Source organism: Gasterosteus aculeatus, chromosome 16 (assembly GCF_964276395.1).
Source record: "Gasterosteus aculeatus chromosome 16, fGasAcu3.hap1.1, whole genome shotgun sequence".
NCBI lineage: Eukaryota > Metazoa > Chordata > Actinopteri > Perciformes > Gasterosteidae > Gasterosteus > Gasterosteus aculeatus.
In genome coordinates, this window is record NC_135704.1 from 19,922,351 (window position 1) to 19,936,369 (window position 14,019).

The following is a 14,019-nucleotide window of genomic DNA, read 5'->3' on the forward strand; positions in this document are numbered from 1 at the left end:
TCAGTGCTTTGGGCCTGACCAGGTGTGGAGACTCTTGCACTTCTTCCACAAACAGTTTAATAATTCCATGGCTTGCAGCCAAAACTGGTTCCTCTTCAAAATCACCAGACATTACAGAGATTTTGCGGTCTCCCTCCTGAGAGGAAGTGGTCTGGGAGGTCACGGCAGCTACGGGACTCTTGGAGCAAACAGATTTTTCTGAAGCAGGAGTAGCAGTTTGGGGGAAACTCAGCAATGCAACTGGTGAATCCGGTTCAAAGGCTTGTTTGATCCGAGAAACCTTTATCACAGCGGAAGAAGCCGGCAGACCGCAGCCCGAAAAAGTTGGTGGCTCTTTCGAGATACAAGGACTGGCTTTAGAGGCTTCGGCCAACTCCGTTGGAGCTTCTAAACTCAGGGATTTATCTCTTGGCCCAGTGACGCCGTCTTCAGTGTGAGCGATGGCACCTTTGTGGAATGCAGCAGGATTCATAACATCCTTGGTTACGCCAACGCCGCACCCCCTCACTCTACCGCCCTCTGAGAATTGCACAAGCTCAGAGTAGGAGGTATTCTCTAATTCACAGGCCATCTGAGGAGCTTCACCAGACACATCAAAAGAGAAAGTAAATTTGTGTTTGACAGTCTGAGGGGCTCCTTCGTCACTCTGCACATCTGAGGTTTTCTCCGTAGGTTTGGCCTCACCAGCTTCCTCTCTTATCTCAGGCAGTGGAGTGGCAGCAGTGATTCTTATCTCCACGGGTGAGGAATCAAAAGATTCATCCGAGCAGCGGCGTCCGTGGATCCCCACCTGAGGAACCTGTAGAGTTGCTTTGGATGAATCCATGTAGGTGTTATGCTCAGCTTCAACCATGCTCGCCGGATTTTCTATACCTTTATCTTTCTCCGCTCTAACGATGACCTTCTGAGTGGAGACTGATGCTCTTGACACCTTCTTGTCAGAGATTGTCAGAGAGCCGTTGCATACAGATTTTCCGTGTTTGTTAGTAATCACACAGTCGTAAGATCCCTCGTGGTCTGTTGTTGGATAGAAGACAGTGAGCTTTGAGTTGTTGGATTTGCTCATGATATCATAGTCGGGGTTGTGGGCTAATGGGTGACCATTTTTAAGCCAGGTGACTGTGGGCAGAGGGTCCCCTTGGAATTGGCAGGTAAACTCTGACATCTCACCGATTTTTACTTCAAACGAAGATATTTCTTTCACGAATACTGGACGGGAGCCTCCAGTAATCCCTTCTTTCATCCACTCTGGCTCTTCCATTTGGGGAACTCTCTCTTTTGGATTTGACTGCTCTGGGACTTTCCCCTCCTCCTTCTTTTCTGCACTAATTTCACCATCCCATTTTGACCTTAATGAATCTCCACAAATTTTCTCCTTCCTCACACCTTCAAAATCCTTCTCTTGTTCCCATTCATTTCTCTCCGTAGTTCCCATCTCCTCTCTCCTGTCTACTCTCTCTGACTGGAAGCGTTGGCTGCTGAATTCATCTATCGTCACTGTGTGTTCATCTCTGTTTCGCCTCCCCTTTACCTTCCCTCCCAGATCCTCCTGTGGACTCCTGACAGAAGAACAATCTCTGGAAGCCTTGTCATCAAAGGACGAGGCAAGTCCATATCCCTCAAAAGGAACGCTACTGTGTAGGGTTGGAGAGTATCCCTTAATCTGCGAAGCTTCACAAACTAGTTTGTCTTTTGCAGAAATAGATTTGTAATCATCCGAACTTTCCATCGACACAGCGGCACAGTGTGGTAATCCGCTCTGTGTGGGAGAAGGCTCGTACCCAGAGGCGTGTGGAAATGGTGAAGCTGTTTTTGTTTGCGAGGCTCTACCAGCAAGATCAGCATGCGGTGGTGGAAGGTCACTGAGTTGGGCTTTGTGAGAAAGTACATCACGGTGGGGACCCTGCTCAGGAACATAGGACTCAAACAGAAACCCGGGGCAGAGCTGTTTGCATTGATTGTCCAAACCCCACTGGGACTCCAGTTCAGCTACTTCCTCCGGTTCGACCACATCTTGTTGCCATTTCAGAATGCGCTGGGCCATCGCTTCCTCCTCGCTTACAAAGTACTCACTGTCCCTCTGCAGCCTTGTCTCACGGCCCTCCGTCAGCGGGTCACCCTCCTTATCACGCCGCTGACCTGGAAAACCAGGAGGAACTGAGTCGCTTAGAAGGAACATCTCCTTGGCTGTTTTTCCTGAGATGCTCTTCTTGCTGTGGCCCACTTCGACATGTGGATCTGACTCTAAAGCAGACTGTTCCGGGACATTTCTTCCATCTTCCGTGGTCCTGTCTGCCCGGACGTTTGAGTAACCCTCCGCCCTGTCGGCCACTGGCTTCGCAGCTTGCTCTTGTTCAAACTGAACATTCTCTTGCCACTTCATTATCCGCTGGGTCAAGGCCTCCTCTTCGCTGACAAACTTCTCACTTTCATTTTTCAGCTCTGAGATATTCTCTCTCGACAGCTGCAGCTCACGCTCTTTGCTCGTCTTCTCAGACAACATCTTCTCTGCTCTGGCTTTTGTTCTAGGTGATGACTCAGCTTCCATTGCTCTGGATTTTAGTCGAGATGTGGGTACCTGTATTTCTTTTTCCAATTCTATTTCCGGTCTGGCTTTTATTCTGGTCTCGGGCAAAGGGGCAGGTGTTTCGTCCTGTTCTGCTCTATCGTTGGATTTGAGTGACTCTGCCGTTGAAGTGGTACCAGCGACCACAGTTGCTTTTTTCTCCACCTCCTGTTGGCTGAAAATGTGACCGTCAGGCTCCATGTACTGAGTTTGAGCTGCCGTGGGCTGATCAGCTTCGGGGTGGGGCACCTCCTCTTCTGACATCCGCATACCATGCTGCCATTTCCTGATCCGCAAGGCTAAGAGCTTTTCCTCACACTGCATCCGTTCGGCTTCCAGGCTCTTCTCGTACTGAGCCCTCAGAGACTTCCCTGCTCCCTCATCTTCATACGGGTCAGCTTGATCTGGTGTTACAGCCTCACCCAGGAACCTCTCTTTGTTGGATTTGACTTGTCTTGGTCTGGGGCACTCTTTCAGTCTTTCCTCTGCTTTGGCCTCTATGGTTCTAAGAGAGAAGAATGCTTCCACTTTTGCCACCCTAGGTTTTTTTCTGGGGGATTTTTGTTCCGGCATGAGCGCTGCCTCAACCTCCATTTGTTCCGATGTGGCTTCCACCAAGTCTGAGTTTGGAAGTAGTGAGGCAGACACTTTAACTTCTCCTCCTCTATCTTTTACCTTCCCTGTTGACACATTTACCGCTTTCTCCATTGCTTCCTGTTGGGGGTAAACGCGCCCCTCCGTCTCCATGTACTGCATCTCTGTTGACATGGGCAGATCCGCTTTGGGTTGAAACGTGTCCTCTTCCGACATCCTACTCCCTTGTTGCCATTTCCTGATTCGCAGAGCAAGGAGTTTCTCCTCACACTGCATCCGTTCGACATCCAGGCTCTTTTCATACTGAGCCCTCACAGACTCCCCGGCTCCCTCCACTTCATACGAGTCAATGGTTTCTGTTGCTTCTTCTTCTCTTGTCACTACTTCCCGGAGGAACTTTTCCTTGGTAGATGTAACCAGCTCAGGCGTGGCTGACTCCATCAGAGATGCCTCCTCTTCAGAGAACCCCACTCCATCGGAATCTCTGCTCTCAGGGCGTTTTGCAGTTTTGGGGTATGCTAGTGTTTCAGAGTATGCGACTTCAGGGTGACGCAGCTCAACCTCAACCTTTGTAGCCGCCCTTGTTTGGTCGGACACTACACTGTGATGTTCACTTACCGTACGCTTGAATCCATCATCTGCCCGAGATTCAACAAAACTCTCAGCTTTTTGATGCTCCAGTGTATCGGAGTATTTTACATCTGATTTCCTTTCTGTCTCAGGCACCAGTGTGTCAACCAGCTCCCCTCTCATGATCTGGATGGCCCTGGTTCTGGACTGAGGCTCAAACAAATGCCTCATATGAGGCCGAGAAGGATCCCTCTTTGAGCTCGTACCTGGAAACTCCCTGTGACTCTCCCCTGAATCAAAGGCTCGATTGAACTGCTGGACATCGGGCAGAGAGTCGGGCTTGACCCTGAGTCTCTCCACGTAATCTGCATAGCTCGACTCGCTGGCAACCGATTCTGATTCCATCTCAGAGGACGACATGGTGGAGATAGAGAGCCTCTTCCTCTGTTTGACAGCTTTTTGGAGTGTGGTAAGTTTAGTCCTCACCTCGCTGTGAAGGCTCTCTGTGTCACTGAACCTCTCGCTGTATCTGTCACTGCACCGGTCACTGAATTTGTCACTGAACCTGCCATTAGTGCGCTGGTCACAGTAGATGTCACTGAATCTGTCGTTGAAGCGCTCAGACCGGTCAAACATTGGGGGAGGCGACAGAGCGCGCTCAGACGCCGTCTCCAAACGTTTAGACTCTTTCTCTACCTCTTTTTCTCTCGCATGGGAACCGGACTTGAAGTACACGGTACGCACCAGAGAGCTCCTGGATCGAGACCTTCCCTGATGAACTTTGGACAGCTTGTCAAATGGTGACCCTACACACCTGAGGTCCACCCTGAACCTCGTCTCCTTCCTCTGCTCTGCCGTGGTGTCTATGCTTTCATTGGCTTTGGCAGAGCATTTCACAAAGCCTGGGAAGTTAGCCGACTGCTCTTCCCTCAGTGAAACCAGAAGTGAAGCCGTGGACTCAGCAGAACCCTCCGTGTTTATCGCCATTACCTTGTAACTGCCCGAGTCTTTCTCTTTGATACTATCGATAACCAGACTGGTAGCATGCAAGTGCATCTTGCTATTACTGGAGATCCTACGTCTACGCTCTTTGGAAATAGATTTATTATTATGAAACCATAAGATAGTTGGCTGAGGACATGCAACCAGTTTACACTTTATCTCTACTGGTTCTCCTTCCAGCACCGATTGGAACTTAAGTTTTTTGGTGAACGAAGGTTTGATGTTCTCCGTCGAGGAGCTAATGGAGGCGGTTCTATCGGAACAGCGATTGGCCGACACCAGGCTGTGATCGAGGAGGTCCTCAGTGTTGGATCCTCCCAGCTGCTGTGTGCCGGTAAGTTCTGTGCTGCTTTGCTGTGTTTCTTCTTTCTTCTTCTCTTGGTAAAACATTTCTGAGAAGAGAAAAGGAGAACGTCAACCTCCAGGGGTCAAACAGAAATAAAAGGATTTAAATGAATCATTAATAGAAATATTAAATGCATGCTGGGAGTCACAATGCCGTAAGAAGTAATTTCACTCACCATATTTGTTCGAATAAACGCAAGACTTGATTCTTTTTATTAGAAACCTGCAGGAAGTTTTGATCCTCGTCTGTGGAAATTTCTTCAGAACATAAATTATTTTATTATCATTATAAACGCAATATGTTTCCAAGATGGGCTGCTAGCATTCACTGGTTTTGCTTTGGGTAGTTGCTTGATACTTTAATATTCCTTACCTGACTTGCAGACAGGAGAATAAACGCCCTTTCTGATCCTTAAACTTAAGAGGAAATAAACGATGCAGTATCAACGAGAGGTGAAGCTCTCGTTGCTTGTACTCTAAATCTTAGACAAATGAAGCTGTAAGAGTCGGTGAGAAGGCGTTTATTCGAACTAATATAGTTTACTTGTGTTATTTAGTGCAAACCACAGGAGTCACATCCCACTATCTGCAAGCCAGGCTAAGAAATATTTTGCAGGAGGAGGGGCATCAGTTCTGGATGCAGCGAACCTCTCATATCTTTTAAAGGGAATTTCAAATCTGGAAGCTTTAAAAGATACGTGACCTGCGAAAAAAAAAGACCAGAAGAACCTTCATGCCAAAAAACAACAAACTGAAGTTTGGGATGCAAACCGTGTCAAAAGCAAAGTTCTATGAGTTCTCGCTTGAGGGGGAAAACCTTTGAACATTATCAGAACCTGAGCAGGAAGGACAATACAAAGAGTACATGAACCTTCTACTGAGACACTTAGAGATGACATGCTGCTGTGGAGAGACAGTTGTACCCTAAAAGCAGTCTGCAGGAGGACCAGAATCCAAATAATCCACCGAACATGCATCCGCACGGCTGATGGGTCACTTAATAAAACAGCTTCTTCACTTAAAAACCTCCTGCAGGGACTCAAGGCCTGCTGATGGACTCCTTTCAAATGGAAACATTTATAAGCTAAAGCAGATTCATTAAACTGTCCATTTTCCATCGGCCCAATTCTCCTGTGTAGAAACAATCATCTACACGATGGTCAGAAATAAGACAAAATGTTACCTTTGACTTCTTGCTCGATCTTCGCTTCAATGTGTTCTCTGACGTGAGTCACTGTGGAGCAAAGGGCAGACATTAGCTCATGAATGCTACTAACAATACATTTTGAAAAGTGCTAAAAAACAGCAACAAAAGAAGTGAGATAAAGATGATTCAACAAAGAGAATCAAACACGCGGTTTGGGTTTCCTTCAGGAGGAAGGAGAAGAGATGAGAGAGGAAGATAAGTGTGACGTGGAGATGAGGAAGGAGAAGAATCCCAGGGGTTTGTGAGTTTAGTTGTGCAGGAGCGAGGTCCCGACAGAGGGCGAGATAACCAAGCGGTTTCTCCCAAGACACCAGGAGGAGGTGGAGGATTAATGTCGCAGAAAGTGAGGCGTCTGTTTTAGAGCGCGGTTTTCAGCCGGCGGATCCAGCTGTTACCTTCTTCTCCCTCTTCCGCGGTGACGCTGAGCGTGGCGGAGCAGGAGGTCTCCCCGGCGGCGTTGGCGGCCCTGCAGGTATACAGGCCCGCGTGCTCGGGGAAGGCGTCGACCACGATGAGCACGGCGGCGCGCGTGGCCTCGTCAAAGTGGAACACCACGTTGCTGCTGGGGCGGAGCGGCCTCTGCTCGTGGAACCAGCTGACCTCGGGCCGCGGCGAGCCAGACACCAGCGCCTGGAAGCGAGCCACCTCGCCGTGCCGCACCGAGCGGCTCGCCAGCGGCTGGAGGAAGGCGGGCTTTTGGCCAACGGGGGGTTTGTGGATACCGGTGGAGCTGGTGGGGACGCGTCTTTCCTCTGTGTGTTTATGTCCTGAAAGGAAGCGTGTGCAGTGACTTCCTGTCCTGAGGGTCCTTAAGGTGAGAAACCTCCTCATGAAGCCAAACGAAGACTTCAGATTTCCGTTCTTCCGACATGTTGTAATTGATTATTATTTATTTATTACAAGAACATAAAAGAACATAACCCTGTCAATGAATCTAAATATACCAGCTCAATCCTGAAAACTGGATTTCTGCTGTGTTTTTCTGATATTTTATGTTGGGGACGTTGATGATTAAGTCCAGGACCAGACAATATTTTCTTCAAGAAAAATAAAGTATAATATAGTAAAATAATAACAATAAAATGAAAGAGAACTTTTAGTGAAGAAGAAGACAAAAATGAAAGGAAGAAGTAGGAGAAGAGACATGAACGCAGCGTCGTTACCATGGAAACGGAGCTGTAATTAAACCTTTGTTATAAATAAATCAACACCATAGAAGATACGTTGTATAAATATTTGAGGTCATGTTATCGATATCATGGATTATGAAATATTTTTAAAAAGGGTCACAGATCCGATTGGTGTCGCGCTCCTGTTTGTTGTCTGAGTCCTTAGTTTGTTCGCTCATAGATCCATCATTTAAAATACATTATAATATTCAAATTTCCTCAACCAGATAGTCGTACTATTGTTTTATATTTAATATGAGCGGCGTCTGGAGATGAAAATGTTTGGTTGTCTCACCGTCCAGGCTGAGCGTGGCGGAGCAGGACACCGTCCCTGCGCTGTTGGCGGCCACGCAGGAGTACTCGCCCTCGTCCTCGGGGTAAACCCGGGAGATCTCCAGCTGGCAGCTGTCGACAAACTGGGACATCCGGAAGAAGTCTGACTGCTTGATCTCCTTCTCCTTGTGGAACCAGCTGATCTTCACATCTGAAAGATAAGAACGCCGTCATCAGCGGTCAGACCGGCTCCTTTTCATTTCATGTTAAATTGTCGGGTTTATTTTGTGAATTGTGAGCATTTCAAAATAAAGGTGTGACTGATTGAGTTTAAAAAAATACTCAAACTGTGATGATAATGATGAGATGAGCCGATCAGGTGATCAATGAGCTGATCAGATGATCAATGAGCCGATCGGGTGATCATTGAGCCGATCGGGTGATCAATGAGCCGATCGGGTGATCATTGAGCCGATCGGGTGATCATTGAGCCGATCGGGTGATCAATGAGCCGATCGGGTGATCAATGAGCCGATCGGGTGATCATTGAGCTGATCGGGGGATCATTGAGCCGATCGGGTGATCATTGAGCCGATCAGGTGATCAATGAGCCGATCAGGTGATCATTGAGCCGATCGGGTGATCAATGAGCCGATCGGGTGATCATTGAGCCGATCGGGTGATCATTGAGCCGATCAGGTGATCAATGAGCCGATCGGGTGATCATTGAGCCGATCGGGTGATCAATGAGCCGATCGGTTGATCAATGAGCCGATCGGGTGATCATTGAGCCGATCGGGGGATCATTGAGCCGATCAGGTGATCAATGAGCCGATCGGGTGATCAATGAGCCGATCGGGTGATCAATGAGCCGATCGATAACCACTGGAGTCTCTCACCGTCTCCTCGGACTCGGCACTGGAAGCGAGCCACTTCCCCCTCGCGGGCGGACGTGCTGGCGATGGGAGTCATGACGACGGGAGGGGCAACGGTGGCAGCCGAATCCGGAGAAACCACCTCGGACACTACGAGACACACACACACCTCCATCATCTCCAGCCCTCGCAGGGTCCCGCCGGTCTTTGAGCTGCGCAGGTGTAGAAACCCTGCCTACCTTCCACGTGGAGCGGCGCGGTGCTGGAGGCGGCGCCGTACTGGTTCTTGGCCTCGCAGTGGTACCCGGCGGCGTCCTCGGGGAAGACCTCGATAAGCAGCAGCTGGTTCTCCTCGCCCTCCTGGAGGAACTTACACTTGAAGCCTGGAGTCAAGGCTTGCTGGTTCTTGTACCAGGACACCTGAGGCCGCGGGACGCCCGCCACTCGAACCGAGAAGCGGGCGGGTTTACCGGCCTCCACCGCCTGAGGCTCCATGTGACGGAGAATCTGAGGAGGCTCCGGGACTGAGCGGAGAGGAGAAGCGACAGGAGAACAGTGAGGAGAGAACAACTGGTTGTTGTTAGTTTAACCTGATGATGTCACAACATGTCATCACCCTGATGATGAGGGGGAGTGGCTAAGGGAGCTGTGTCAGGTGACGTTAATGGTGTGTCCGCAGAAGGTGGACTCACCAGGGCCAATGTACTACATTGTAACCACACTGGTTACTATGATGCTTTCAGGCTCTGCTCAGTGAGGATGAGAACATTATCACGTCATTGTGATGTGTTCACAAGTATTTTATCTAGATGTTTTCACATAGATAGAAAATAGATATTACTAAACTAAGCACATGATTAAAAACGACAAGATGATGATTGATGATGTCATGTGACCATGGAGGACGGCCAGGAGCTGGACGTGTCTGCGGAGAGGTGAGTCGCCAACCCTTCCTCCTCAGCGGAGCACCACATATCTAACGTGAGAAGGTGGTTCTGACTCACTGTTGACCCGGAGGTTCACGGTGCTCCGGTTCTTGCCGGCGATGAAGGTGTACTCGCCGGCGTCACTCCGGTAGGTCTCGGAGATGCTGAGGCGGTGCAGCTTCCGGATGGTGACGTAGTTGAACCTCTCCTCCGTCGATAACTGGATCTCCACCCCGTTCCTCAGCCAGCGGCCCTCCACCTCGTCCTCGTTCACCTCGAACTCCAGGGTGGCCCGGTGTTTCTCCAGAACCTGCCGGAGGAACAACGAGGAACCCGCCGTCACCGGACTTTGGACTGGCTAGAAGCCCGCCTGTTAAAGTGCTTCCTCGTTAAAGCGCCTCCTCACCTGGAGCTCCCGCTCGGCGGGCTCGGCGATGCGGACGTCGCGGCCCTCCACAGTCAGCTGGGCCTTGGACGTGCTGGAGCCGGCCACCACCGAGTACTCGCCGGCGTCGGAGAGGCGGACCATCTGGATCATCAGGCGGTGGGCAAACTTCTCTGCCGTCACCGTGTACCTGAACACAACACAGACGGCAGCCGTCAACTCCGCTGAGGAGGAGGACGATGAGGAGGAAGGGTTGGCGACTCACCTCTCCGCAGACACGTCCAGCTCCTGGCCGTCCTTCATCCACATCACCTGAGTGTTGGGCTCGGAGATCTCACACTCAAAGATGGCCTTCTTCTTCTCCGTGATCTTTATGTCTTTGATCTTTTTGGTGAATTCAATCAGACGAGCTGAAATGACACCAAGTGTGGTTTCTCTGATGAATGGTGAGCTTCAGGCAGCGAGCACGCAGCAGAATGCAGAGGAGAGCATGGAAATATCTAATATGTCAGAATTCGTTGCATGTGACGGCCTTAACGTGCTTTAAAAAGATGATTTATAGATTATACTGTAATTCAAATACTTATTTTCTTTTCTGATCTGTCTAGTTCTACTCTACTCTCTTATTTTGAAAAGCCGTAAAACAAGGGTTGAAGTGGTAAACTTGTGCGGAATCCCGTTACCTTCCACAAAGAGGTTGGCGGCAGAGGCGGCAGACCCGGCCACAAACTGGTACTCCCCCCCGTCCCCAAAGTGGACGTTCCGGATGCTGAGCGTGTGCGTGAGCTGCCGGCTGCGGACTTGACACCTGTCGGACGACTTGACCTCCACGCCGTTCTTCAGCCACTTGTACGTGAGGCCCTCGTAGTTCACAGTGACCTCGAAGGTGATGGTGTCTCTCTCCTGAGCGTTCAGGTCCTTCAGCATCGAGGTGATGAGTACAGCTGCAGACAAAGAACATTGAAGAATACAACAATGTATTTTGAATGAAAATAAGTGGACAAACAGTATTTTTAGATTGAATACAGTTTTGACTCAGGTCTGCTATTTTTTTGAATATACATTTTAAAAGAATGTCATTCTTCTCTCATATATATTTGCTGTGTTATATTTTTAGGTTGCAGATTTTATCATTTCAGATTTCACTTTCACGTTCGGACTTTTGACCCTGATGTGGCGTGGAGGGGGGGGGCATTAACTGAGAGGGGCGTGGCATCATGAGTGACACGCGAGACTTATGAATCAACCCTTTCTATACACTATATTTAGGGTTGGATGTAAAACCATTGAGCGAACTGTTTTGGATCCTACTCGCATGAATCGCAGAAGATCAACTATCTCAGATTGTTCCATTTACCAACCACACACGCATTTTTTACACGTCCCTGTCAGTTGATGCTCCGCCCCCCACGCCACACCGGGTCAAAAGTCCGAAAAGTGAAAAAAAAGATTTGAAAGTGAAATATAACTTGTGAAATTTGAAAATATCCGATTTAAATCTGAAAATATAAAATCTGCAAGCGAAAAATAGAATTCAGTGATTATCAAAAAATATATATTAGTGAAGAATGAAAAAAAATAGAGAGAAAGAGAAAAGAACTAAGTGAAAACTTTAACCCCAAAATACTTTTTTGAAAATGGAAATTAAGGATGGAAACTAATATATTTTATTCATTTAAAGTATTTAAAAAAATGTATGTTTGCTTCCTTATTATTGTTAATTATGACATCATTCAAATCAATTGTTGTAAAAATGATGTTCAATATACTGCATAATAATACTAAAAATAAAGAGAACACTTCTTGACTAAAACTATTTGGATAAAAGAAAAAAGAAATTAGAACCCAGAATACCTTACAAAAAGAGTCCCAAACATGTGATGTGATAAGAATGTGACGTGGTGGCAGCGAGACGAGAGCTTACGGCTGACGGTGAGTGTTGCTGACACTCGGTCGTTCCCACAGACGAAGGTGTACTCTGCAGAGTCGTCTCTGCTGGTGTTCATGATCTTCAGCTGGTGGAGTTTCCCCTGAACTACGATCCTAAACTTCTCGCTCATCTCGATCTCCACGCCGTCTCTCAGCCAGGTGGAAGGTACGTTGAAGTGAGAAACCTCGCACTCCAACGTGGCCACCTGGGTCTCTGGGAGCTGGACGCTCTTCAGGGGTTTGGTGACACGCAGGGCTGAAGAGACAAAATATGACGTATGAGAACCATCTCTATGGATTATTTTGATGAGGTTAAATCCTAAAAGACCTGTGAATCATCAGAATTGTTTGTTGTTTCATTGTAATCATGATAATAGTCATTAACAAAGGTCCCGTACCCTCCACGGTGAGCGTGGCGCTGCACTGCAGGTGTCCCACCACGGCGCTGTACTCCCCCGCGCTGCCTCCCTCCACGTTCTGCAGGATCAGCTTGTGAGCCTTCCGCTCCGACAGGATCTTGCACTTGTCGCTGGACTTGAGCTCCGCCCCTTTGAACATCCACCTGACGGGGATCCCGTCGTGCGACAGGCTCATCTCGAAGGAGGCAGTGCCGTCCAACAGCGACGAGGCGTCCTTTATCTTCTTGATGATTTTGATGGCTGCGGGACATAGAAAACAAGCAAGGGTTTAGCTCCTGGACGGCTCCCCGGATCGGAACACGTTCAGATACTCACTTTCCACGTTGAGCCGGGCGTTGGCCGACAGCTTCCCCAGCTTGAAGGAGTAGACAGACTCGTCCTGCGTGTCGCAGTTCCTGACCTTCAGCGTCTGCACCGTGCCCTCGGAGGTGATCTGGTACTTGTCGCTGTTCTGCAGCTCCACGCCGTTCTTGATCCACTGTGATCCCTTCACGTCCAGGTGTGTGAGCTCCAGCGTAAACACCGCCTCCTGGGTCTCCGTCACCGTCTGGTTCCTCAGAGTTTTCTTGATCTTCACCGCTGGAGACGGAAATAAACACGGGACTCGGATCACGTTGGCGGTTTGGTTTTAACGGTTTGAGTAGTAGCACACCACAGGTGTGATGCTAACGCAGATGACGTACCCTCCACCCTGAGGTGGGCGGTTGTCTTGGAGCTGGCCACTTGGTAGGTGTACTCCCCGACATCCTGCGGCCTGGTGATGACGATGACGAGGCGTCTGACGGCCCCGTCCGCCTCGCTCACCAGATTCTCGTTGAAGTCCACCTGCTGACCGTCCTTCAGCCACTTGCCCTCGGCGTTGGCGTTGGCCACTTGGCACTCGAGCTCAGCCGTCTGAGACTCGGCTACCGTCACGTCCTGCAGGGGCTGAGTGATGGCTCCACCTGGTGGTAGGAAGAAGAAGAGCCAGATGTGAACGGAGAGATTCAGGGTCACTTCCTTGATCAGAAGCAGACCATTGAGGAAAGGACAGTGTCTGCTAATCTTTATCCGTCAAACGTCTTTGAGATTGACTGATTGTGTAACTGTAGTCATACCGGAGACGGTGAGCTCGGCGCTGGACGTCTTTTCACCGGCGTGGAACATGTACTGGCCCTCCTCGTCCTTCATGGCGTCAATGACCATAAGGGAGTGAGCTTTTCCCTTGGTCTCCATCTTGTATTTTCCTCCGGGTTTGAGCTGCAGGTTTCTGAAGGTCCAGACTGGGTCGATGCCCGGGTGGGACACTTCAACGTTAAAGGTGACGTTCTGGGACTCTGAGCACACTTTGTTCTCCATGTACTTCACAATGTGTACCTCTGTAAAAAAAAAAGACCATGGTTGCATCACAGGACTGGTCCCGGGGTCCGGAGACAAGATCAAGGGAAGATGAAATCAGTCTTACGCTCCACAGTCAGGCTGCAGCTGGTATCGACCTTTCCAACCATCAGTTTGTAGCATCCTTCATCGGAGGCGAAGGTCCGGGTGAAGACCAGACGCTGCTTGGCTCCCTTCGCTACCATCTGGATCCTGTCGCTGGGCATCAGCGGTTTGTCGTTGTGGTACCATTTGACCGAAATGACGTCCTGAGCCGAAATCTTGGCCTCTAGAACCGCCTTAGTGCCTTCGATGGAGGACACGTCCTTCAGTGGCACCACAATGTCGATGGCTGTAAGGAAAGAGCAGAAAGGATGGGTTTAATTTCTTGTGACCATCAAGG

General features: G+C 49.2%; 1 protein-coding gene across 1 annotated transcript in view; it reads right to left on the reverse strand.

Annotated features, from left to right (window-relative positions):
- Positions 1-14,019, reverse strand: part of ttn.2 (titin, tandem duplicate 2) — a 171,725-nt gene that overhangs the window by 140,342 nt on the left and 17,364 nt on the right. Inside the window, exons 27-40 of the mRNA XM_078091002.1 lie at positions 13,705-13,968; positions 13,358-13,618; positions 12,944-13,204; positions 12,576-12,839; positions 12,240-12,500; positions 11,837-12,097; positions 10,596-10,856; positions 10,178-10,322; positions 9,934-10,102; positions 9,606-9,837; positions 8,841-9,125; positions 8,626-8,751; positions 7,749-7,937; positions 6,261-6,311 (exon numbers count right to left, since the gene is read on the reverse strand). Coding sequence (XP_077947128.1) covers positions 6,261-6,311; positions 7,749-7,937; positions 8,626-8,751; positions 8,841-9,125; positions 9,606-9,837; positions 9,934-10,102; positions 10,178-10,322; positions 10,596-10,856; positions 11,837-12,097; positions 12,240-12,500; positions 12,576-12,839; positions 12,944-13,204; positions 13,358-13,618; positions 13,705-13,968 — 3,030 coding nt within the window. The remainder of the gene's footprint in view (positions 1-6,260; positions 6,312-7,748; positions 7,938-8,625; positions 8,752-8,840; positions 9,126-9,605; positions 9,838-9,933; positions 10,103-10,177; positions 10,323-10,595; positions 10,857-11,836; positions 12,098-12,239; positions 12,501-12,575; positions 12,840-12,943; positions 13,205-13,357; positions 13,619-13,704; positions 13,969-14,019) is intronic.